This window comes from Pelodiscus sinensis, chromosome 3 (assembly GCF_049634645.1).
Source record: "Pelodiscus sinensis isolate JC-2024 chromosome 3, ASM4963464v1, whole genome shotgun sequence".
Taxonomy (NCBI): Eukaryota; Metazoa; Chordata; order Testudines; family Trionychidae; genus Pelodiscus; species Pelodiscus sinensis.
In genome coordinates this window covers 43,152,379-43,179,183 of record NC_134713.1, presented here as the reverse complement: position 1 = coordinate 43,179,183, position 26,805 = coordinate 43,152,379, and the positions used below count along the sequence as shown (strand labels likewise).

At 39.4% G+C, this 26,805-nt stretch overlaps 1 protein-coding gene across 5 annotated transcripts in view; it reads left to right on the top strand.

Moving 5' to 3' along the window:
• The window catches only part of HMGCLL1 (3-hydroxy-3-methylglutaryl-CoA lyase like 1), a 96,526-nt gene that overhangs the window by 43,415 nt on the left and 26,306 nt on the right, over positions 1–26,805 (top strand). For 3 of the 5 annotated variants that reach the window (XM_075923635.1, XM_075923634.1, XM_075923636.1), the window contains 2 exons: positions 7,100–7,163; positions 9,323–9,511. In XM_075923635.1, the coding sequence (XP_075779750.1) occupies positions 7,100–7,163; positions 9,323–9,511 (253 nt within the window). Of the gene's footprint in view, positions 1–7,099; positions 7,164–9,322; positions 9,512–12,371; positions 15,117–26,805 lie in introns of those variants that run through there. The other 2 variants (XM_075923633.1, XM_075923632.1) reach the window with 1 other exon arrangement.

The window sequence follows — 26,805 nt, the reverse complement described above, 5'->3', positions numbered from 1 at the left end:
TTTATTAGTAAATCTAAATGTAGCATAAGAAGAAAATGTTAAGTAAATTCTGGTTAGGCTGGATTCCTTTCACCTTAATATATTAAAAACTTCAAAAGACACACATAAATTATAAATGCTCCAATGCGTGTTTAAGGTATTTAAGACCGTCTCCCTGCATCAGAGACTAATATGGAGCAAATATAACTGTTAAAATGTCAGAATGTCTTTTTCTCTCACTTAAAATGTCTTTTTCTCTCACTTAAAAACTAAATGTCTACCATCACTATTGAACAGCCATATTATACATTTATGTTCCCATCCTGAAAATGCTTCTGTGTATGTGCAGTCTCTTTGAGGGCATTTGGAAAACTCATGTGTACAGTTACTCTTTTGTGTGAGTGTCTTCAGAATCAGGGGCCATAAAGCTTGAAAACACAAAGCAATACACAACATAATAAAACAATGCTCTGACTTTAAAGCATATCCTTGGACATTTGAAAAATAATCTGAACTATACATAGAATATGATGGGCACAAATTTAGCTACAACTACTCAAGAGAGAGATCTTGGAGTTATTGTGGATAGTTCTCTGAAAACATCCACTCTGTATGCAGCAGCAGTCAAAAAAGCAAATAGAATATTAGGAATTATTATAAAAAAGGAATAGAGAATAAGACAGCAAATATCTTATTGCCTGTATATAAAACCATGGTACGCACACATCTTGAATATTGTGTACAGATGTGGTCATCTCATGTCAAAGAACATATAATGGCATTGAAAATATATCTCGTGTCTTGCTCACAATGCTCGTATTAATACATCCCAGAATCATGTTTGCTTTTTTTGCAACACTGTCATACTGTTGACTCATGTTTAATTTATTGTCCACTATGACCCCTAAATCCCTTTCAGCAGTACTCCTTCCTAAACAATCACTTCCCATTCTGTATCTGTGAAACTGATAGTTCCTTCCTAAGTGCAGAACTTTGCATTTGTCCTTATTAAACTTCATCCTGTTTGCCTCAGACCATTTCTCTAGTTTGTCCAGATCATTTGAATTTTGACCCTGTCTTTAAAAGCACTTGCAACCCCTCCCAGCTTGGTATCATCTGCAAACTTAATAATCGTACGTTCTATGCCATCATTTAAATCATTGAAGATATTGAACAGAACCAGCCCCAAAACAGACCCCTGCAGAACCCCACTTGTTATGCCCTTCCAGCATGATTGTGAACCATTAATAACGGCTCTCTGAGAGTGGTTATCCAGCCAGTTATGCACTCACCTTATAGTAGCCCAATCTAGGTTGTACTTCCTTAGTTTATTGGTAAGAAGATCATGCAAGACCATGTCAAACCCCTTACTGAAGTCTAGGTATACTACGTCCACCACTTCTCCCTTATCCACAAGACTTGATATCCTATCAAAGAAAGCTATTTGACATGATCTGTTCTTTACAAATCGATGCTGGCTGTTACCAATCACCTTATTTTCTTCCAGATGTTTGCAGATGAATTCCTTAATTACTTGCTCCATTATCTGCACTGGCACAGAAGTTAAACGGACTAGTCTGCAGTTTCTTGCGTTGTTCTTATTTCCCTTTTTATAGATGGGCACTAAATTTGCTCTTTTCCAGTCTTCTGGAATCTCTGCCATCTTCCATGATTTTTCAAAGATGATAGCTAAAGGCTCAGATACTTTCTCCATCCGTTCCTTGAGTATTTTAGGATGCATTTCATCAGGGCCTGGTGACTTACAGGCATCTAACTTTTCTAAGTAATTTTTAACTTGTTCGTTTATTTTAACTTCTAAACCTACCCCATTTCCACTACCATTCACTATGTTAGGCATCCCATCGCTATCCATCTTCTTGACGAAAACTGAAACAAAGAAGTCATTAAGCAACTCTGCCATTTCCAAGTTTCCTGTTATTGTTTCTCCCTCTTCACTGAGCAATAGCCCTACCCTGTCCTTGGTCTTCCTCTTGCTCCTAATATACTCATAGAATCATAGAATACTAGGACTGGAAGGGACCTTGAGAAGTTGAGTCCAGTCCACTGCCCTCATGGCAGGACCTAATGCTGTCTAGAGTAGACCATCTAACCTGTTCTTAAATACCTCCAAAGATGGAGATTACACAACTTCCCTAGGCAACTTATTCCAGTGTTTAACCACCCTGACAGCTAGGAAGTTTTTCCTAATGTCCAACCTAAACCGTCTTTGCTGCAGTTTGAGCCCATTGCTTCTTATTCTATCCTCAGAGGCCAAAAAGAACAATTTGTCTCCCTCTTCCTTGTGACACCCTTTTAGATATCTGAAAACTGCTATCATGTCCCCTCTCAGTCTTCTCTTTTGTAAACTAAACAAATCCACTTCTTTCAGTCTTCCTTCATAGGTCATGTTCTCTAGACCTTTAATCATTCTTCTTGCTCTTCTCTGGATCTTCTCCAATTTCTCCACATCTTTCTTGAAATGTGGTGCCCGGAACTGGACACAGTACTACATCTGAGGTCTAATCAGTGCAGAGTAGAGTGGAAGAATGACTTCTCGTGTTTTGCTTACAACACACCTGTTAATGCATCTGTCAGGGGGTACGCCCCTACCAGGGGTTTTGGCCCCCTCCTGCCCGGCCTACCCAGTACCCAAAGTACCGACGTACCAGTCTCGGCCCTCCTATCAGGGCATATACGGTAGCCCAAACTCTCAAATGTCTCGGCCCTTCTATCAGGGCATATACGGTAGCACAAACTCCCAAAAGTCTCGGCCCTTCTATCAGGGCATATACGGTAGCACAAACTCCCAAAAGTCTCGGCCCTTCTATCAGGGCATATACGGTAGTCCGGCCTAGTTCTGGGGAAAAGCCTCTTCAGGCCTGAGTGACTCCCCAGGCGCTGCGAGGGGTGGTAGGGGGACCCAGGCCCTCTCTCTCCACCGGGTCCCGGGCCAGGGCCCTGTGGGCAGGGACTCTAGGTCCTGCCGGCTTGGTGGGGAATCCAGCCGCTACTCACCAAGCTGGTTTAGGAAACCTCTGCCCTGGGCCACTTCCTACCACCCTAGCACCCCCTTCTCGTAGCCTGTCTGCCTGTGCGGCGGTCCTTACCGGGGCTGGAGTTGGCAGGGTAGGGGCACCTGTTACTCTGCAGGGTTGTGGCCGCCAGAATGCTGTGTTTGCAGACTGGCTCTTTCTGACCTCTGGCTGCTCTCCCCTCTGCTGGGCCACTGCCTGCTTTATATACTGGCCCAGCTGGGAGCATGCCCAGCAGGGCCGCAAAGGCGGGGCCCTGTCAGCCAGCTGGGCCTGGGCTACTCTCTGCCCTTTAGTGTGGGGCTTGTTCGCCCCATCACAGCATCCTAGAATCATGTTTACTTTTTTTGCAACAGTGTCACACTGTTGACTCATATTTAGCTTGTTGTCCACTATAACCCCTAAATCCCTTTCTACCGTACTCCTTCCTAGACAGTCGCTTCCCATTCTGTACTCATAGCACATCATCTTGTTAGCCTTTATGCCTCTAGCTAGATTTAGCTCTTTTTGTGCCTTTGCCTTTCTAGTCTTTCCCCTGCATACCTGTATTGTTTGATTATATTTGTCCTTTGTAATTTGATCTAGTTTCCACTTTTTACATGACTCCTTTTTTATTTTTAGATCATGTAAGATCTCCCGGTTGAGCCAAGATGGTCTCCTGCCATACTTTTTATCTATCCTACGCAGTGGAATAGTTTGCTTTTGGTCCCTTAATAATGTCCCTTTAAAAAACTGCCAGCTCTCTTCAGTTGTTTTTCCTCCTAGTCTTGCTTCCCATTGGACCTTACCTACCAGCTCTCTGGGTTACTAAAATCTGCCTCCTGAAATTCATTGTCTCTATTTTGCTGTTCTCCCTTTTACTATTCCTTAGTATCATGAGCTCTATGATTTCATGGTCACTTTCTCCCAAGCTGCCTTCCACTTTCAAATTGTCAACCAGTTTCTCTCTATTTGTTAAAATCAAATCTGTTCCAGCTTCCCTTCTAGTATCTTTCTCAACCTTCTGAAATAAAAAATTGCCTCCAGTGCAGTCCAATAACTTGTTGGATAATCTGTGCCCTGCTGAATTAGTTTCCCAACAGATGTCTAGATAGAAGTAGTAGATCCCTAGCGTGACGTCACCCTTATTTTTTTATCCCTTTTAACCTAAGCCAGACACTCTCAAGTTTGTGTCCTATGTCCCTCTCCCTCTTAGTCCAAGTGTATACATTTTTAATATATGTATTAAATATATTAAGTCCAATCAAGAACCCAACCCACGTGGGTTCCCTTTTTTCTTTGCCTATCCTTCATGAGCAAGCTGTTCCCTTCTATACCAATATTCCAGTTGTGTGTGTTGTTATTATTATTGTTGTTGTTTTGTTGTTTGTTGATATTATTATATGTTTAAAGTACTTTTGAATAGTGTCTCAGAGTGGTAGTTATGTTAGTTTGTAACTTTAAAAACAATGAGTAGTTCTGTGGCACCTTAAAGCCTAATAAAAATATATATAGTATTGTGAGCTTTTGCAGTTAAGGTCCATTTTGTCAGATGAGTTGGAGTGGAAATAATAGAATCCAAGATATATATATATATAACAGCAAAAGAAGTACGTGTCAGTTGTAGGACCCATGCTAATGAAGCTAATTGAGTGGACTGGATGTGTCCCATTCATAACTTTTTATGTGAAAATGCAAATGTTAAAGGCAGGGAATATTGGTTTTGTAGTGCATTAACCAGTTTATGTCTTCATTCAAACCCAGGGTGACAGTGTCAAATGTGTAGATGAATTTCAGTTCTGCAGTCTATCTCTGTAACTGAGAGGTGAAATTCCTTTGTAGAAGAATGGCTACTCTTAAATCCATGATTGAATGATCAGATAGGTTAAAACCATGGTCACCAATCCATCGATCGTGTTTGACTGGTCGATCCTGGAGGCTCAACCAGTCGATTGCGAGGCTTTGGAGGCCCTCCCTCACTGAGGTGTTCTTCCTCATAAAATGAGGCTTTCTGCAGTCGAAAAAACTGCCGTGTTCTTTTGATTTACTTTGGAAAGAATGTGGCAGCAGTCTAGATGCAGGGGAAGTTTTTTCGAAAAAAGACCACTTTTTTCAAAAATACCCTGTAATCTAGACATACCCATAGAGTGTATAAGGGCCAGGGATAGCAAGTGATGGAGAGAAGGGGAACAGAGAGGGCAGGGCCTCAACAAAGGGGTGGGATCTTGGGGAAGGGATGGAGTAGATCTTGGCTTGTCCTGATGTTTAAAAAGTGATCTTGGGTGTAAAAAGGTTGGAGACCACTGGGTTACACGTAAACATGTAGGAGAATATTTTGTTATCATTTCTGATGTCTGCTGTTTATCCATTTATCATTTGTCACAGACTATCCAGTTTGGCCAATATAGATGGTAGAGGAGGATTACTGACACTCGATGGCATATGTGTTTTGGTCCTGTGGTGGTTCATGAGTATAGGTGTGTGGACAGAGTTGGCAATGGGGTTTGTTGCAGGGGTAGGTTCCTGGAGGATTGTATCTGAGGTGTGATACGTGGCTGCTGGAAAAGATGTGCTTTGGGTTGGGGGTTGTCTGTGGGTAAGGATTGGCCTGTATTTCAAGGCCTGTGAGAGTTAGGGGTCATTTTCCAGGATAGGCTGTAGATTTTTAATGGTGCATTGGAGGGGTGTAAGCTGGGGCTGTAGGTGATGACCAGTGGCATTCTATTATTTTCCTTGCTAGGCCTGTCTTGAAGTAGGTGACTTCTGGGTACTTGTTTAGCACTGTCAATCAGTTTTCTCACTTCACCACATGGGAGTTTAAACTTTATAAATGCCTGATAACGATTTTTTAGGTGTTTGTCTTTGTCTGTGGGTTTGGTACAAATCTGGTTGTATGTTATGGCTGTAGACAGTGGATGGTGTGATGTCTCCTGGATGGAATCTAAAGGCATATAGGTAAGAATAGAAGTAGAACTTGCAAGATCTGTGTAGTGACAAAACTCAGCTCCTGTTCCCAGTATGCTTTGGTTGCAGGGACCACATAGTGCCTATATCATTTGTGGATCATTTGCCATTTGGTTCTGGTTGCTAGGTGAAGTTGAACTATCTCCCTTCCCCCTGCTGACTCATTCAGATGATTCAACATTTTCCTCCAAAATATTATACAATAAATTTGCAGGAAGGGTTGTATATTACTGTGATATGGTCAAATGATACCCACCTGTAATGAAACTATGAAGAGGGGGGAAAAGGCTTGGAGAAACTCAACAAGATGAACTTTTTCTCTTTTTAATTTTTTGTAATGAAGACAGATGGGGTTCTAATCTCATGGGAGTTCCCCTTAATCTTGCAGAATCTGGGTCACTATAGGGAAAGAAAATTGTAGCTGCATGGGTCCATATGGATCTCCTCACATTTCTGCCTTTCCTTCTCTTTGCCTCTCTGCCTGCATGGCATTGGTTACTTTCCCTCTGCTGTTTCCTTGATAGTGCACCAACAACTCTACCTTGCAAACTGCTGGCATCTAGCCTTAATTCAGTGATTTTATCCTACAGGGGATTCAGCACTCTGGTGATGATCCACTAAAGCACAAAGCTACGTTTAAGCATGTGCTTACAACCTCCATTGAATCAGGACCAGAGTGCCTCTGTTTTCATTAATTTATGGTTTCATATTCTTATAGAGAAAAAAAATCCTTTGAGTTTGAAATTTTCCATGCTTGATGCAGCTGAAAGACTATCTGTATGTGCACGTGCTCACATACACCTTTTTTTCACTGTTTAAAAATTATTACATTTTTTCATACAGATAGGTATAAACAGAAACATCTGACTTTCAAAATTTAAGTTTCCAAAAACAGCACTAACTTTACCACATTGTCTATCCTTTATATTTGATAAGCATTGAGCATAGAAAGTGTATTAAACTACATGTTTAACAGTTAAAAGAAAAAGAATAACTCCGTAGTTGCAAACTTTATTTTTCATTTCCTGACCTAATTGTGCAATCTTACATTTGCATTAATATTTTATTGCATGTAATATGTGGATATGTATAATGTATATGTGTTCATAGTATATACTTATCTATATCTATTCTCTTGAACGTAGGTACGTATCTTGTGCATTGGGATGCCCATATGCAGGAAACATCATACCAGCTAAAGTGGCAGAAGTAAGAATGCACCTGTCTTCCATGTTTTAAACTTGCCTGAGCTATTTTCTCTGTTTAATCCTAGAAAGGTTCATTATGAATCAAGATCCATGTAAAATGAACAAAACAGCCATACAAACTCTAAATCTGGATAAATAATTTTCCTCAGCACTATCCGTTCAGTTGTAAAGAAATGTGTTTTGGTAATAACTAGTGACAAAATCAAAAATTAGGTTTAAAATGTTATTTCCTTCAAGCAGAAGAGCAAGGAAATACTTTGGAAAATCAACTCAAACACATATGAGAACAGGCCATGTTGCATGAGATTATTTCCATCATGATCCCGTGTAATTTGTAGCTGCTGTTACATTTACTCTGTGCCAGCAACAATTTGCCTTCAGCCATAAAACATGCCATTGAATTGTGGTCCTCTGGACATACAGAAGTGTTGGCATCTGCAGCAGCTGCACAAGCTAAGAGAATGGACCTGGACCAACTCACAAGATACTTTCCTACTACAAAGCTATTGGGGGAAACGTGCATCCACTTCTCTGTGGGGAAGAGGAGATTGATGAACATGGTTGAAAGAGACCACCTTCCTCTACAGGGAAAGAGACAAAGGGCTAAATGGACAGGAAATTAAGGCCTGATTTACACTGCAGTTAGGTTGATGCAAACTGCCTTGTGTTGACTTAGCTATGGAAGTGTCTTCACTGAAGTGTCTTCCCTCACCAAATGCTGTTAAGCAAAATAAACTGTCATGGGATAAGAGGGAAAGTCTTCTCATGGATTTATTTTATTTTAGTTAAAAGCAGATAATTAAAAGGAATGCCTAGAGAAAAAAAATGCAATCTACTATTATAAACTCATCTTAAAAATTTTAAAAATCACAAATTGAAGTTTATGAGAAGAAATTCTTACAGCATAACAGTACCTTTCTTGTAGATCTATTCAGGCACCTATAGTGTGTTTGATGTATGGATGTGCAGTGAGACATGGGACTTCCATACTGAAAGATGCTTACAATCTAATGAATGGCCTGTTTTATTTTTAATTTAATTTTATTTAAAATGTGTGATAAATGTATTATGATTTGAACTAGGGACTCTTGGATCTGAAAGCAAGAGGGATTTTATTAACATTTGCCATCGGCATTTTGTTCATATCCTCCTTACCAGCTTTGATGAGAACAGTTGAATCCACTTGAGTCCTTTAAAATCTGCTCTTTGAATTAAGTGAATAATAGCATTTCTCCACTTCTTCCGGGACTGGTGGTACAGCACTTGGTCAGTCTCTTCAAACATATGTATTGCAATCCCACTGATGATATTCTGGAATTACTTTAACAGTCCAAAGCTGTACAAATGAAACTACCTTGGAAAGGAGTGTATTTTTAGTTCTGTAACATTTGATTTATGGACTGGGATTCTGTCGCTCCAGGGTGTCTTTTTGTGTATGTTTGATGCACAGGTGGGAATGCTAAGGAATAAACCTGTTCAGTTATAGAGCATTTCTGAAAAAAAAATCAAAGAACCTATTATGGTAATTGGAAATATCTCTATAAAAAGTATGGACTCAATCCTGCAATCCCTTATTTGCACAAAGTTCTTTACAAGAGTAGTTGTAATGAAGTTTATGGTGCTGCTTACATAAGTAAGAACTATTTATGAGAATGAGGGTTTGTAAGATTGTGACTTAACGATGTCACAATTTTGATTTTTTTCACTATTTTTTAATTGATGTCCAGTTTCTTTAAGAAAAAAATGAGCAAGTTAGGGACTAAACTTCCTTTGGCTTTCATTGTACCTGTGATTTCCTAGAAAAGAAAAATCAGATCTCTAGTCCACTGTTTATTGGCTTAACTGCGCACTCATTGTACTGGGTCCTGTGAAACATGCAAGCCTTAAGGCACGTCTTTACTAAAAAAAAATACACAGGGAAGATAGAGCAGTTGGGAAATCCCCAGGGAAGAGGCCAACAACAGATACGGGTTTCAGAAAGGTTAATCTATAAACAAACAAACAAAAACTTGATTCTTTTGCGTGTAATAGGAGAATAAGAGAGAAGGTTGTGACTCGATTAATTTGATTTGGAACATTATTACATACAGGAGGCAGAACATTATTTTTAGCTTTGCTTATAGTTCATTATTTTAGAATTCTTTTCTGTTTTCTAATCAGGTGTCTAAACAGCTCTATAGCCTGGGCTGCTATGAAATCTCTCTGGGGGACACTATTGGGGTGGGGACCCCTGGCAGCATGAAGAGAATGCTGGAAGCTGTTATGAAGGAAATTCCAGTGAGTGCTCTTGCAGTTCATTGTCATGACACGTATGGCCAGGCTTTAGCCAATATCCTCACAGCCATGCAGGTAATTCAGACTATCTTTACAGATATTGTAAGTAATGACTGTACATTAAGTCAATGCTAAACTTCTATGAAGTGCCAATTGCTTTCTGTATTTTCTATAGTTGTCAGTATTTTTGCACTTGTGAAAGGTACTTCAGAACTCTGATTGTATCATTTCATAAAACATTAGAGAGACAACTTGGTGAGATAATACCTTTTATTTGACCAACTTCTGTTAGTAAGGGAGATAAGCTTTCAAGCCACGGTGAGCTCTTCTTCAGCTCTGGGAAAGAATAACAGATGTTATGCTGAAAAAACGCTGTTGTGTAGATGTACTTCTAGGCTGTGTCTACACTGGCACCTTCTTCGGAATAGCCATGCTTTGGAACTTTGGAATAGGGAAATGCGCGGGGGATTTAAATATCCCCCGCGGGATTTAAATAAACATGGCCGCTGCTTTTTTTCCGGCTTGGGGAAAAGCCGGAAAAGAGCGTCCAGACTGGCGCGATCCTCCAGAATAATGCCCTATTCCGGAGGATCTCTTATTCCTACTTGAAAGGAGGAATAAGAGATCCTCCGGAATAGGGCTTTATTCCGGAGGATTGCGCCAGTCTGGATGCTCTTTTCCAGCTTTTTCCCAAGCCGGAAAAAAAGCGATGGCCATGTTTATTTAAATCCCGCGGGGGATATTTAAATCCCCAGCGCATTTTCCTAATCCAAAGTTCTAAATTAGCATGGCTATTCCGAAGAAGGGGCCAGTGTAGACGTAGCCCTAATGTCTTAGATGCCACACAAAAAAACAAACAGGAAAAAAAAACTACACCAAAGCACAGTCATGATATTTGGCTTTACTAGAAAGCAAGAATATAATTTAAATATTAATGAATCCTCAGGTACCACTTTGTTGGAAGCATGTTGTATGTCCTTAGGTTATCAAAGTGATATTGAATTTTCACACCAGCCATGAGAACTTATTTTGAACTGCTTAGATGGCATAAGCTTAAGGTTTGTTGGTTATCTGTTCAACAGAGGTAGTAAATATTTTGGATTATTCTTCCTCTATTATCATGGCTCCTTGTTCTCTTGCAATTACCTATTTATATAAATGGAAATAGTAAAATGAATTAAATCAAACACATTTCTAACATGTTTAGGTTCCTTCAAGTGCGATTTTAGATAGGGAAAAAGACTTCGGTGGGTTTTTTTTAATTGTTCCCCTTCTATACTAATAATTTTGGATAATAGATGTATTGACTTTAAGAAACTTTCTGTACTAATCTCCTTTTTTCATTCTACTCTAATTTTTGTAATACATTTTGGGGCAATATTTTCTAGATTTCAATCCAAAAGATAATATTTTATAGCTTCAGAAACTTAGCGGCTACGTCTACACTGGCCCCTTTTCCGGAAGGGGCATGTAAATTTCACCAGTCGTCGTAGGGAAATCTGCGGGGGATTTAAATATCCCCCGCGGCATTTAAATAAAAATGTCCGCCGCTTTTTTCCGGCTTTTAAAAAAGCCGGAAAAGAGCGTCTAGACTGGCCCCGATCCTCCGGAAAAAACGCACTTTTCCGGAGGCTCTTATTCCTACTTCAAAAAAGCCGGAAAAAAGCGGCGGACATTTTTAGCCAACTTGTTTATGTGATATGTGCCTCTAAAATGTTTTTTGTTATGCGTATCTTTTATTTTAGCTGTCTTTTAATTAAGCTTGGCTTGTCTTAATGATATTCAAAGCTCATCAACACCTGCTTTTCCAGTTGAAAACATAGCTATATCTACTGGTTTAAATAAATGGATCATTTCACAGTAAACATGGGAGTTCTTCATAAAAATTCAGAGTATTTTTATTCAAACTCCATGTTAAAATTCATTACTCTGTGGATGCCTGCAGAACAATGTCAAGGCAGTTGAAAAATTAAAATGGCAACAATGTACAAAATTTGTTTCACTGTTACCTGGTCCTCTTTACTCCTCTTTGTTTTCTCTTTTGGTTGCCTTTTGTTATATGGTAAGTTAGTAATTTCTTTGCAGTAGGGGTTGCTTTTTTATGATGTGTGTACAGTGTCGAGCACTTTGGTCCTGATCTCTAACTGGGATATCTAGGTTCTACCATGAGACAAATAATAAAAAACTAATAATAATGAACAGATTGTCTTGCTGATCTTGAAGTAATCTAAGCTTCTCTGATCTTCATTACTAACTAACTTTGGACCTAATTAGTATTTGGATAACTGTAGTGATTAAAAACACAAATAATTTCTTCTGAAAGACAATATATGGTACATATATTTTCCTGATAGACAAGGAATAGTGCACTGGAATATTATATGAGTGGCTGCAGTTTAATTCCTATTCTTGTCATTGAATAAAATACATTAAGTTATTTTCTTGTAGTTATACATATATAGATGACTGTACTTTTGCCAGATCTCATTATCTAAGCAAGACAGGAACTAATCATTCTTCTTCGAGGAGTGTCCCTGTGGGTGCTCCATCTTAGGTGTCTTGAGTGCCACTGCTCTTCTAATCAGAGATTTTAGGTAGCAGTGCCCATGGTTGGCTGCTCATGCAGAGCCGCTGGTGTGCATCTTTTGAAATGGATACTCTGAATGCACAGTCAGCTGTCCCTTCAGTTCCTTCTCTACCATTGTCAGCTTCTGTTGGAACCCAGCAGTCACCCTCGAGTGTTAGTGTTAGTGTAACAGTTCATAGTTAGTAGTGTAGTTGTTAAAAAAATTCATAGGACAACTTAAGTAGTTAGTTCTAGTTCTAGGATTTTAAGGTTCCCGCATTCCAGTAACCTTTTTTTTTTCCTGGAACATGTCTGGTTGACCTGGCTTTAAAAGGTGTATAACATGCAGGCTGTCTATTCCTGTCTCAGACTAGCTGCTGCTTGAGTGAGGAGCACCCTACCTCCTCGTGTCCCCACTGCAAGAAACTCATGTCAAGGACCAAGAAAGCCAGGGAGCTACAGCTAGAAATGATGCTCCTTGAGAAAACAATCCAACCCACTTTTGACCCAGAGCACATTACACCACCCAGGCAACCATCTCTTGGTGCGGCCTTCAAGAGAGCGGCTCCTGCAAGGTCAAGCCCCAAGGACTCTGACAGGGCTCGGGTGCCCAAGAAGAGATCCCACTCCTGTTCAGGGGCTGACTCACCCTTGAGGAAACACTGTTTGCATAAGAAAGCTGCCCTGGCACTGGCTACACTGAAGGCACTGGAAAAGAAAACAGTTGGCAAATCCAGCATTGACAAGGGCTGAAATTCTAAGCAGAAGGCTTCATCCTCCTCCAAGGCACAAACAGAGGTGAAGCAAAAACCATTGATGTTGGCACCAGCCAAGATACTGCTGTCTCCGACCATGACACTGACTAGACCACGTTAAGCAATGGCACCAAGTGTTACCATGTCACTGCCAATGACACGTTGGCACCACAAAACATCTGGCGTCTTCAGCGCACATGAAACAAATGATAGCATCAGTCCATGCTAAGCACCCGGCACCGGCAGTTCAGCCTATGTTGCTGCCTCTAGAACTGGCATTATTGCCTGCTACATCAATAGTACGAACATTCATACCAGCGCTCATGGTCTTCTCGGTGATGGGGATGCCACTGTTTGGCACCAACGGCACCTCAAATATGTCCCATTTTGGTTTGTCATCTACCCCAATGGAATTGGCTCTGCCACTGTTCAGCGATGACGATGATGATGAGCCTTTGGAGGTACATACTCAAGACATTCTTCTCCCAAGCAAGCAACCATGGTAGCTCAGCTCTGTGATGTGGCCCACTGTCCAGGTTCTCTGTGGTTTGTAATTCCCTGTGCCTTCTCTCCTCACTTGCATCAGTTCTGTGGCTTTTCAGGCCAAATGTGCTCATAGGGGAGTGAAGATCAGGATGTGAGCCTGTGGAAAATATTGGTATCTTTGTGAAGAATGGTGTGGATGTAATATTATGCAAATAGCTGGTCAATTGAAATTTAATTATAAAAAAATGAGCAGCGAACTCCACTCCTCCTGAGCCACTGCAGACTAAAATCCCAGTATTAGAACTGTTGTATTTCCTGAAAACTAATAAGTGACAGTAGGAAAGCAGCATATCTTCAGTGCTTGGATGTAAACTCTCCTGGGATACCTCAAGAAGAGGACAAGAAGTTGTGTTGGTCATTCCATAAGCTGGTTTTTGTACAGGTCATATTGGGTGTGTCTAGACTACAGGGTTTTGTCGACAAAAGTCTACTTTTGTCGACAAAACTATACCTGCGTCTACACTATTGCCAACATAATGTCGAGAGAAATTGGCAGTTTTGTTGATGGCGGTAAACCTCATTCTACGAGGAAGAATGCCTTTTGTTGACAGAGTTCTGTTGATAGAAGGTGTTATTGCATCTACACTATCATGTCGACAAAGCGGCTTTGCTTTGTCGACCGAACTGGATGTAGTCTAGACGCTCTTTGTTGACAGAATCTTGGTCGATAGTATCTCTGTCTACAAAAACCTGTAGTCTAGACATAGCCATTGTGTCATTCAAGTTTATACTACTACAGGACATTTTCTTTTGGTTTGGATTGATCCAAAACACTCTAGAACTGACAGGATGAAGCTGCATAAAAAATTATAGAGGAATTAATCTTGTTATTGAAGTAGTGGATTTTATGTGTATTGTTTAACAAAAGAATCAATAGTGATGACAGAGATTAGCCATGTAAGTATTTTTAAGTTGTTGAGGGAACTAATAAAGATGAAAACCATTGACTAGATAGATTTTTTTCTTGTACAAATGTAAAGAATATCTGACACGATATTTCAAAAGAATAAATAAAAGATTTTAACTAGACTGTTGACTGACTTGCTGAAGCTTGGCTGAAGAAGGAAACTAAGATATCAGAATACAGAGTGTATAGAAGTGACAAACAGGACTGTGTGAGGTGTGGCTACTTGTTACACAAACACAATACTTTTTAATAAAATTACATATGTAGACTGGATAATGTGCCAAAGAGAGAATGTAACTGAAAGAAACAACAGAACATAGGAAATTGCTATCCTCTTCTAAGGAAAAATAAAAATATCAGGGAACTTCTATGTAGGAGAGGTCTAATAAAGTTGAATATTAGTTGCTGGCAATTTCAATTACCTTGAAATTGGCTTGACTAGAACTTGAAGAAGGACAGGGAGTGTATTTTATAGATTTAGCACTGTAGTGTAAATGCTTTAGTAAACTTAAGCGTAAACAAGTAAAAACTTTCAGCATATTGGAAATAGGAAAATGCTAGCGGCTTGATTTATGCATTAATAACTGGAACTAAATAGGGATCTGGTCTGGTAAATTCACATTTGGGTGAATAAATACATGGTCTCATGAGTTAATCTTCTTGACACCAGTTTTACTATGGTTAAAAATAAAACTATAGTGACTATTTTTCAAGTAACAAAAATTGATAAATGTGTGCCTCTGCTGAAGGTGAGAGAAAGAAGCAGTCAGAACAACAACAAAAATAAAAAGATCTAAAATCATTCAATTTTGATGGAATATGGAACAAAGGGAGGATAATTTCTTATAATAAATACAGACTAGAAAATACACTTATTCAAGGCTAGCATTCAGTACTGGAATATATATATATATATATATATATATATATATATATATATATATATATATATATATATATATATATATATATTGAGAGAGAGGGATCACAAATATATTTTCTTTTTACCTGTTTTTGTATTTTGCAAATTGATGGTTTGTGAATTGTATATGTGACTTCATAAATTTATTCTCTTAAAAACAGTGCTATGTATATTTTAAAATGTAGAGCTTTATAAAATGTGCAATTGCCCTAGGTTCATGTGAATACTTTCCTTGGTTTTGTTTTCATTAATTTCAAACAACCTAGATTTTTCCCCTCAGAGTTTCTGTTTCAAACACACAACCTAAGTTAAAGCCAGCAGCATTTTTTCCTGGTTTGTGTTGAAATCATGCAAACCACAGTTTTTCCATGGTTTCTGTAAACTTTGCCTATGGTGCCTTGAAAGGTTTCATGACCCAAAATGCAAACTTTCAAACTGGGTGAGTTTATTGCAAGCTTGCCACACAGCTTTAATAGAAAAATCATTCTAAAAAACTACAAATACAAAACACAGAGTAACAGTCAATGTTTTTGTCCTAGTTTCCATTACCAAAATAATCCATGGGATTCTCCCAATTTACTTGAGAGACTGCATTATCTTGTGTGATCACAACAACCCACAACATCTGTTTGATCAGGATATACAAGAAAATGAAACTGACACTAGACAGATTCAAATGTGGAAGGCTCCAACTCTATTAATGCTTATTTTTAATGGAGAGCTACCATCCCAAAATACCAAGGGGCTTTTGTTCCAAAACAGTGGTGAATGACTTCCATGCCAAATTACCAATATTCAGGTTTGGCCCTCTTCAGCCTATGCCCTGGGTTTCAGCCCTCCTTTAATCTTCTCACTCTCCCACTGCTAGGAGGTGAGATGAGGGTAGATATGCAAAGTCTTAAATTCTCTCCTTCCATGCTGATAGATTCCAGCAGTCATCTCCCCGCTTTCTTGTTTACCTCCAGGAGATGACCCCTGCAAGCTTCTCATTTGCACTGCATATAAGGCACAAGTTACAATGAAATTACAAACAGACTTAAATTTGCAGGTTAAGAACAGCCCTGCTGGGTCAGACTAAAGGCCCATATTGCCCATTATCTTGAGTTCTGACAGTGGCCAATGCCAGATGCCCTAGAGGAATGAACAGAACAGACAATCACCAAGGCTACGTCTACACTAAGTCATGATCTCATTTGCATATTTTCTGCTGATCCGTTTTTGAACTGGTTTTTTTTGTGCAAAAACAAGCAGTGTGGATATTTGCTTTTTGCGCAAAACCCCCCTTTTCCACAAGAGCCTTATGCCCCCAAAAGGAGGAGAAAATATGCAAATGAGATAGTCACTCATGCAAATGACTCTCGCATTTGCATATTTTTTGCCGGAAGATCTCGCAGTGTAGACGTAGTCCAAGTGATTCATCCCCTCTCACCCATTTCCAGCTGCTGGCAAACAGAGTCTCAGGAAACCATTCCTGTCCATCCTGGCATTCATGGACCTATCCTTCCTGAATGTATCTAGTTCTTTTTTCATAATCTGTCTTTACTACTTATTAAACTAGGCCTCCTGGATGTTGGAAAGAAGCTGAAAAAAACTTTGTAAGTCTTCCTCAGAAGGCAAACCCTTTCTGATCTCAATAAGAGGGAATTTGTGAGTTAGACCCCTAGCTGTCTTAGAAACACAGATCAAACTAGACAACAAAGGCAACAAAGCTGGGGTGGCAACTGCAGCAGAATGGCTGCTGCAGGCCCTGAGGTCTTCCCATTATATAGGAAATGGAGGAGCAAAAATCAGAATAGTCTCTCCCTTCCTACCTGACCTTCACCATCCCCACACAGCTTAGCTAAAGACAGTGAGGAAAAGCAGAGACATTTCTTCTCTTTCACTGCTATCCTCCCTGCCCCACAAGACAGGATCTTCCTCTTCCTTCTCTCCTGGCGAGAGGGAGTTTGCAGTTCCAAATGAGCAATGTCGCTTTCAGCCTCAAGAATAAGACTTGTGTGCCCACAACTCAGAGCTTCCTTGGTAATTGAGGGCATATCTACACTAGGAATTATTTCAGAATAACTAAATCTGAAATAATAACTCCTGAAATAACTCTTTTGAAATAGGGACAACACAATTACAGGGACAACACAATTACTTTGAATGACTTTGGGGAGTAGATAATTTGAAATAGCAGCAGTGGAGCGTCCACACTCACTATTTTGAAATAAATAAGCGTTATTCCTCACGGAAAGCAGGAGTTATTATTTTGAAATAATCAACCTGTTATTTCAAAATAATGGTCTTGGTAGTGTGGATACTCCACTTATTTCAAAATAATACCTCTTATTTCGAAATAATAACTCCCTAGTGTAGACCAGGTCTGACGATCATGGAATTGATTTCCTGACTAACTGCAAAACCCTCTTCTTTGGTCTATCTGTCCCTCAGAAATCATGTATAGAAGAAACAAAGTTTCTGCACAATGGGGAAGGGAAGGGAGAGAAAGTTAAAGGAACCTACATGTGCATGCTTCAGTAAATTCGCTTACATACTGTGGTGATGAATGCAGGATAAGAACCCAGATAGATACAAAGGATTTCAAAATGAAAGTATAGCCTGTGCATTTAAAAATAGATTTTTGAGAGAGGGCCAAAGGCAATGTTTCTTGATATGCTGTAGGGAGGAAAGAAGGTTTTCTGAGTAGGTGACTGCATACATTCCTGTTTGAATGATAAACTTAATCCTGGGATTAGGCAGTTTGGAACTTTGCAGAGAGGTCTTTATAAAATGAATTGGAATAGGTTCAGTTAAATTATGTTACACATAGGTTCTTAAACCAGAAGGGAAGCAGTATGACCAGCGCATGAGGCACAAACAGGTTACGTCTCGATTGAAGAGTTTTTGCGCAAACACAAGTGTTTTTGCACAAAATCTCATGGAGCGTCCACACTACAAGCACTCTTTTGAACAAGAATATGTACAGTAAATAAGAAGAAGAGAGGGCGTTTTGTGTATTAATAATTCCTCTTTCCATGAGGAATAAGCCTTTTTGCGCAAGAGCTCTTGCGCAAAAAGGTGTGTGTGGATGGGAAACAGGGTTTTTTTGCACAAAAACAACCTGTGAAAGAAGCACAGGTGCCCTGGTGGCGGCCATTCCGTGAATGGCAATCAGAACTTTCTTGCGAGAAAGCATCCATGCAGTCTGGATGCTCTCTTGTGCAAAAGCACATCGCTTTTCCGATGCGCTTTTGCAGTATAGACATGTTCTTGCGCAAGAAGATTTTGTGGAAGATTTAGTCTGCAAAAAGCTTCTTGCATAAGAAGCCTGCAGTGTAGACATAGCCGTAGTCAGTCATAAGAGCTGGCTTCTCTTCCTGGCTCTGCCACTGACTTGTGTGGCCATTAGCAAATGACTTGTCAGTTTCCCCATGTGTAAAATAGAGTTGATATTCATCTTCCCTTGTAAAATGCAATGAAAAAGTTATGGATGGAGAATACTGTATATGTACTAATTATTATTATTAGTGCAGTGCAGATTCAAATTCTATTTTCAATACATAGTATGGAAACTATAGGGAAAAAAATTTCTGACCTTTTAGTAGGTCTGTTTTTTTAATATAATTTTATGGTGAAAAGAGGAAGAATGAGAGGAGGAAGGGCAATAAAAGAAAAAGAACTATTAAGTTGTGTAAACATCCCAGGTGACTTAATTAGTGTCACTGTTGCCTCCTTTCCCCTCAGCATTCTCGTTTGTTTCTGACCTTTACCAGTGTTATGATGAACAATGATTGTACATTTTTTGGGGGAAGAGTGTCTTGTCTTATAAATTTGTAGCACATTTTAGGTGCTTGAAGAAATACAGTAGCGTACCTGTTTTGGGAAAATAAGTATAGAGGATGGACAGATTTTAAGAGATATTATCACAATTCCACTTTGTTCAATAAATTGCTGTTTAAAAAGGAAAAGCACAGCTTGATTAAAAATAGCCAATGTGAAATTCAGGAAGGGATGGTCATGCTTCATTATTTCACTGGAATTCTTTCAGATGGTTACTGCCAAAGAAGACAAAGGATATGTAATGACCATCATATGCATTGATTTTTCAGAAAACAATTTACAGTGTTCTTTACTGGAAGTCAATGTTAAGGCGTGGAAACATGTAATAAGTGGAAACTTGGCTAAATGGCAGGAAACAAATGGGAGCTGTAAAATGGAATTTTTTTCAAGCTGAAAAGAACATACCAGCAGGGTAGTGGAGGGCTCAGCCTGTAGATCCCAGGTTTTATTACTTAAACAAATGACTTCCAGGACCATTGATGCTGGCATGGAGGGCAAGTTTTCCAATTTTTCAGCTATTAAACTGTGAATAATCATAATGAGAAATGAGAGAGTTGGACATGTAAGTACATAGATGGCTAATATTCAACAGTATGCCAAATAAAACCTAGTTTGTAGCAAAACCTTAACAATAGGAACATATACCAATGTAAGATTTGTAAAAGACAGTTCAATCCAACATGCTTGTCACTTAAAAACTGTATCTTGCTCCCCACTTTTCTGCTTTTTCGCTCTCTTCTCCATGAAATGAACTAGCACAGGTGCCTTGTAAGGCCCAACTAATTTTGAAATTGCCCTTAAGGAGCAGCATAAAAAAGATATAACTAATGAATATGGACTATGTTTACATTTTCAGCTAGCAGACTGAAGTGGTAATTAGCAAGATTGCAGCATTTCTCAGAGAACATGAGGGAAATAATCTTTTTTTTCCCTGCAGCAATTGTGTAATAAGTTAAGAGTTTATTTGATTTGATTTAGAGATTTGAGCTGATAGAAATAAGTAACATGAGATAGGGAAATCATCCTTAAGATTGCTTAGCACCAGCAGCTAACTTAGCAAATATGAGTAAAAGCTATATCCAAAGAAAATGGAAAGAGAAAAAAACAAAAACTAACATGGTACAAGAGATGGCAGGTGAACTGCAAAATAAAGAAAATGCCCCAGATCACAAGGCTCCAGAGAAGAAAACCAAAAAGAAGAGGTGGAGTGTAGGAAACCAGAAAACCACTGGCACCAGGAGACCTAGTAATACCTAACCAAGCAGCTACTTTTTATAAGTGAAAACCCCCCACGCTAAAGCAATGAACAAAGCAGACTCAATTATGGAAAAGACTGGGAAATATGGAAAACACAGGTGTTTATATTCACAATATTAGAGATGTTTGCAACTTTTTCACCCCTCTTTGTCTCGTCTTTTTTTTTTTTTTTTGTAGAAACTATTTTTTAAAAAACGGAAGAATATGTTGCCACAAAACTCTATAAAAAAGGGAAAGAACTTTTTTTATTAAATACAATTTGTGATTATAGCAAGAAACCACTTTAGGTATATATTCGTAGACAATTGGTGCTTTTCTCAAGTGGTTGAAGGAACACAGCCTTTGGCCCTATGCTTCTGAGCATAATAACCTAATATCTACATGCATTGCTTATTGCCAGAGCTGTCCCTTGGGTAGGATGAATTAGAGTCCTGTGCTCTGGAGTCCATGTGCTTCAACATCACAGTATCATAGGGAGTGAGGACTACATCTGTTTGTTTTGAGCAGAGCAGCCAGAGGCAGCCCACCAGCAGGAGGCAGTGTCCTGTGTCTGGCCTCACCTCTCCCTAGTGGTTCATACCACTTGGAGTGGGAGAGAGGGCTCAGAAGACCTGGGTCTGGGGTTTCTGGCTGCAACTCAAACAGCTGGGCTCCCCTGTGGCACATGTGCATGGATTGTGTGGCTTCCTCCTTCTCCCTGAAATCTGTGCACCCGCAACTCCCCTGGCCAATGTGCCCACTCCAGCCCCATCATTATTTAAATAGGGAGGCTGGAAAGTGTTGAGGTCCCACATGGGGCATGAAGCAACACTGGTACCCAGTAGACAGGCACCCCGATCACCAGTGGGTGCACCTTGCTCCAGGTAAGCCCACTTGGCCCATGCCTCTGGGCGTAGCTGGAGCCCCTTGACTCCTCACCAGTATGCCCTCTGCCCTATTTCCCCTTAACAGCCCACCTGGGGGAGATTCACTGCACCCCTCTCCCCTGCATCCTGACAGATATAGGCTTATTTGTCTTGGGCCCTGCACCCTCTTAAGGCAGCCTTTCCTATTGCTATAAGTAGAAACTTATTCCTAAAACTAGTTAAGTAGATTCAGAGAGGTTAAATTGTGAGTTCTTCAGGGCAGGGACTATATTTATTTATTTGTATTAAAGTAAGCTCCAGAGACCTTAACTGAGACTAAAGCCCTATTGTACATATACATAGAAAGATGCAACCCCTGACCCAAAGAACATACAATCTAATTAATATGCTTCTGGTTCAGTGCCCAACATCTTGTTAGTACTTAAAAAGTAATAACAAGTTCTCTTTCTTCCAACGCCACCCACAGTTAGATGATTATGTTTCTGAAGTTTGGAGCCCTAGCAGTTACTGAGCCCACAGACCTGCTCACTTGATCTGTTTCAGTATATTATTCAGACAGAGGGATTCTGCAGCCATTATGGATTATCCTGATCTTCAAATTCCTCTTACAAGACTTTACTTTGAGCTCTAGGCAGAACTGCAGCTCTCCTTGGCTTAAGTTCAAACCTCAACTCTTTGTCTCAATAGTTTTCCTCATTCTAGAATTTCTTGTTCTAATATATGAGACACACACACACACAGAGAATGCACTCAGGGGAATTACAGTGGCAACTGAGAGGTCAAATCTGTAGTGTTTAGGGGATTTAAAGGGTAGAGGTCAAATACCTCCCTGTTGTAATTTCACTGAAGTCAACAGATTTACACAAAGGGTGAATTTGGCCTGGGTGTTTTGCACCTCTTTCTCTCTTAATTTATTCCAAACCTCGTTAAATTTTCTCCTCAAATTACTTTTTTTACTCTAGCCTCCCTTGTTCTATATTAAATATCTACTCTTTCCCTACTGGGAATTTCCCATGCATTAATGCCATCAGGTAGCAAGTCTTACATTTTTGTGTAGTTGTCTGGTCAGATGATATGATAATATGTTCACTGGTCATCGGCTTCTACTCCAACTTCATTTGTAACTTTCTGGTATTTTTCCAGTTATTAGATCTATGAAACTCAGGTTATTTTGATCTAGTTGGCTTTGCAGCTAATATGGAATGTAAACAGTCTTCTACTACTTCCATTAATAAGCTTCCTTCCTTTCATCTCTTCCTGTGGAAAGAAACATACAGACTGAGACAATGTTCATCAAATGATATTTAGCTCCCACACAGACTCTCTTCTGCTATATCTTTTTTTTTTTAAGATACGGATCTGAATAGGTAGCTAGTGAAAGGAGCAGGAACCAAGGACTCAGAGGACAAACCTGTCAGCTCTGGTCTCTCTACACTCAAGATTCCTGATTCTTTAATTTATTATCCCTTTTCCCGCTCTCTAGCATGCACTATAATTCTTGTGATGTTCACACCATTTCCATCTAACACTTTGTAGGTTATCTGTTTGGATTCATATGGACCTCAGAGTAATTTATGAATGTTTTACCTACAGGGTTTTTTTTGTCTTTCTTGAGGGCAACAGGCTCCATATAAGTAGAGTGGAGAGGATGCCAGCAACTCCCCAGGGAAATCATACCAAGCAGCTGTCTTTCCCACACATTCAGTCCTATCACTCTAATTTGCATGGGACTTGGGTGAATTTTCTCTGTTAACATTGTCTTCCTGGCCACCATTTGGTAGTTGTAATCTCATGTCCCCACAGCAATGGCCTTTTTAGAGACTTCCTTTTATCATTTCAACAGTATCTCATTTAACTTGACTATTTAAATAACTAAGAGTCAGGGTAATCCAGTTCTGAAGTGGACTGGGCTATAATCCAGCTCCTTGTGTTAGGGACAGATATTCATTTTTGGACTAGAAATTAATTACTTCCAAATGCTGAAAATGTAGGAAGCCTTTTCAGAAAGTTGTTCGGATGCTTACAGAATGAAGTTAGTTAAGAGTTTTCAGAATGGTAACTTAATCACTTCAAAAATATTTAAAAATTAACTGTTTAATACTTACAGAAGGTGCTCAAGGTTAGCATATGCAGAATAGTTAAAGAACAGGATATGGTAGGATCAACTTCTCTGCATAACACTTTACCATTGAGGCTCAACTGATCCTGCAGAGTTGGTAGGGTACTCAACGTGCTTCTTCACTGAGATTAATGGCATGGCTAATTGTAGATTTAGGGACACATTTATCTGTGGTTGACTAGTAATTATACTATTTTACAACCCTTTTTAATCACAGGCACCTTGGCTAGATTGATCAGGAAGCAGGTGGTAGGGGATATTCTGTGTTACTGAGATACATGCTTTTGTTTTATTTTAGGCTTCACTCACCTCCTGAAACAATTGAACAAAAATTTATTGTTTCTACATAACGTGTATATATTTCTCTCTCTTTCACTCACACACACACACACACACGGAGTTAAAAGAATGTTATTCAGGTTGAAAAGTCAAATATTTGAAAGTTAGGAAATGCTAGAATTAAGGTTGCTTATGCAACCTTAAGTTTGCCCCTTTGAGCATGTGCCTTATGATTCAGTTGTTAATTATATGATCAACTACTACTTTTTCCACTGGGACCCCATCCTCATCTAGTGCACAGGATAGATGTTGCTCACTTAACAAGCAGAAGTTCAATATTTTGTTTTCTCCTTAAGGTATGGTCCTATGCCTTATTTACCATTCAGATCCTTTTCTGAAGGCAAAATAAATAATTTCCTCTTGGGCTTTTCATTATAATATTTGTGTGCTACACAAATATTTATGAATGTATTTTCACCAGACCCCTCAGAGATGGAGAATTTTATCAATGGAGAATTTAGCCACAAGAAAATTGAAGTCTAAAATACCCACTAATTCTGGATACCCAATTTGCAACACCTGGGAACTGGGTTTTCAGTGTACTTAGTGTTAATCAGTACTTCATATATTCAAAACACAACTCCTATTCACTTCAATTGCAGCTGTTCTTAGCAACACTTCTGCAATCAAACCCCAGGATATCAAGTTGATCATCCAAAAATGATAATCATACTTAGTGACCATCTGTGAAATGTTTGGTTAGTGTTACTCTGCCAGCCATTCCCAGTTCCAAAGTAGTTCAGCCTAAGACAGACATCCAACATGTCACATTTGTTTAGAGGTCAGCCAAATTATAAGCAACTGAAAATGAGGAAATGCCAGGTGACCTTAATAACAGGTGGTGCTACCAGCCTGACCAATACTAGTGATTTTACTTCTTCCTTAAAGAAGAAATATTAGAGTAAGACTTTCTAATTAAAATATGTCACAAAATTGATGAAAATATTAGGCTTGTATTTCCAAATGTCTTCAAAAACGTGTCTGCATAATATACCCTAGATTTATCAAAAAGGTATTTTAATCAAAATGGTGAATAACAAACTTAGTTACTTATGTGTGTGTCTTCTAATATTTTAGTTAATGTTTTAAATTCATTTGTTCTATTTTTTACCTTCTTTTCTACGGGGCTTGCTTTCTCCATGTTGCACACTGGATGGTTGTCTTGTCCATGGCTAGGGGGAAGAAAATCATTGGATATTTGGAATATTACCTGTGATCATAAATTTAAAAAAGAAAAGATTTTTTTTCAGTTCTGGTAAGAATAGGATTGCTTTTTATTGCCTGAAGTGGAACATTTTCTTCTACTCTGGGATTGAATTCCAGTCTCTTGGGATCAGACTGAAAAATCTGTTTCTTGGTAAATTACTTTACACCCGTGCAGTATTACATTTCTGTTTAGGTGTAGTGACCCTTTTTCTCCCTTCTGGAGTCTTTTAAATGTTGTATATCACTAAACTTAGAACAAAATCAGAACTATGACAACACTTCATAGTTAGAAGTGGTGATTGTATTTAATTATGTTATTGTTATAGTTATTTTGGTTCATCTGTGTATGCATGTGTTTAACCTGGATTAGAAACAGGCTTTTGTTTCATTCAGTGAATAAAGGCATGATTACAACCTAACTTTTAGGCTTTTGTAAGAGTTAGCATAACTGTATAACCCCAGGTACAGCCGTAGAACATAAGCATGACTCAGTCATAAATCCCCTTTTCCTCAGTGGGGAAGTTACTGCAGCTGATCAGAAGGTACACCTTTCTTCCCCTTCAGACAGCTTTGCAGACAGCCATATTGATAGGGTGGAGCCAAGGCTTTGTCCACTCCCCACATCATTGCTCACTGGAAGAGCAGTAATCTTATAAAACCATCTTTCCTCTCTATGCATGGAGCCAGAAGACAATTCAGAGAGAGGATGGGGCTTATACTCCTCTTCCTTAGGCAGTTGATAGTCTTGTCCAACATGGATAAATAGAGGGATGTGGATCTCTAAAGGAACTAAGGCTATGTCTAGACTGCAAGCCTGTTTCGAAAGATGCTTTTTCGAAAGTATCTTTCGAAAAAGCCTCTTTCGAAAAAGAGCGTCTAGACTGCAAGCAGTACTTTCGAAAAAGCAAGCCGCTTTTTCAAAAAAAGCAGCGAGTGAGTCTGGATGCTCTCTTTCTAAAAAACCCTGTTGGCATTCAAGAACGCTTTTTTTCGAAAGAGCACTTTCGAAAAAAGGCGTTCTTCCTCATGAAATGAGGTTTACCGCCGTCGAAAGAAAAGCCACGTTCTTTCGATTTAATTTCGAAAGAACGCGGCTGCAGTCTAGACACAGGTGAAGTTTTTTCGAAAAAAGACTACTTTTTTTAAAAAAAACCCTGAGTCTGGACACAGCCTAAGTGATCTGACACTAAGTTTTGAAATGCCTAACTTTTAGGTGCCTAGAAAGTCATAGTAACATCACTGTTATCCACAAAGTCTGAATTAGAAGGCCTAACTTGCTCATACTGTGCATGACTAGATGCCTTAGACTATGGGTTGTGAGATCACTCATGCTAGGTGGGGTGATGCCTAAACAAGCCAGTGGGGAGCTGCCTGACCTAGTATGTGGGTGATGCTAAGGTGAGGGCATGTCCCATGCCCTGCCCTTCTCATGGAGATAGATGCCTAAATCCTGGCTGCAGGAGGGTGCCTATCTCTACCAACCATCCACAACTATGAATTCTTCTGGAGTCAGTCACCTTAAATGCATAAGTCATCTTATGAGAATGAGTTTGGTGCCTGCCTCCCTATGTCCTTCTCCTCTGGACACCCAGAACCATAGGGAGAACTTGGCTGAGCAAGAGAAAGCTTGGTTAAGGATTAAATTGTCAGCTTCCTGCCACATCAGTCTGTTTAACTCCCCGTCAAACTCCTCAAGAATCTGCCCGTCTTAAGCTTCCATTGCAGGTAACAATTAGTGAACCTCATTTCTAGAGTTTCCCAGAGACATGTCTCTGCAGTGACCAGTCCCCTTCCACTGGACACTCACAGAAATTAAGTTCGCTGCCACAGGAGATAGAATACACACACCAGCCTATTAGGTTAGGTGAGGATTCTCTCAATACTTCAGAATAACAGCACTGAGATGGTTTATAGTTAAATAAAGATCAAGTTTATTAATGAAGAACTCAGATTTAAGTGACATTAAGTACGAGAAAAAGGGACAGGTGTGATTTCAAAAAAAAAAGACAATAAAATATGCTTTCCAGTGACTAAAACTCAATTTTAGCAGCTACAAGGTTTGCC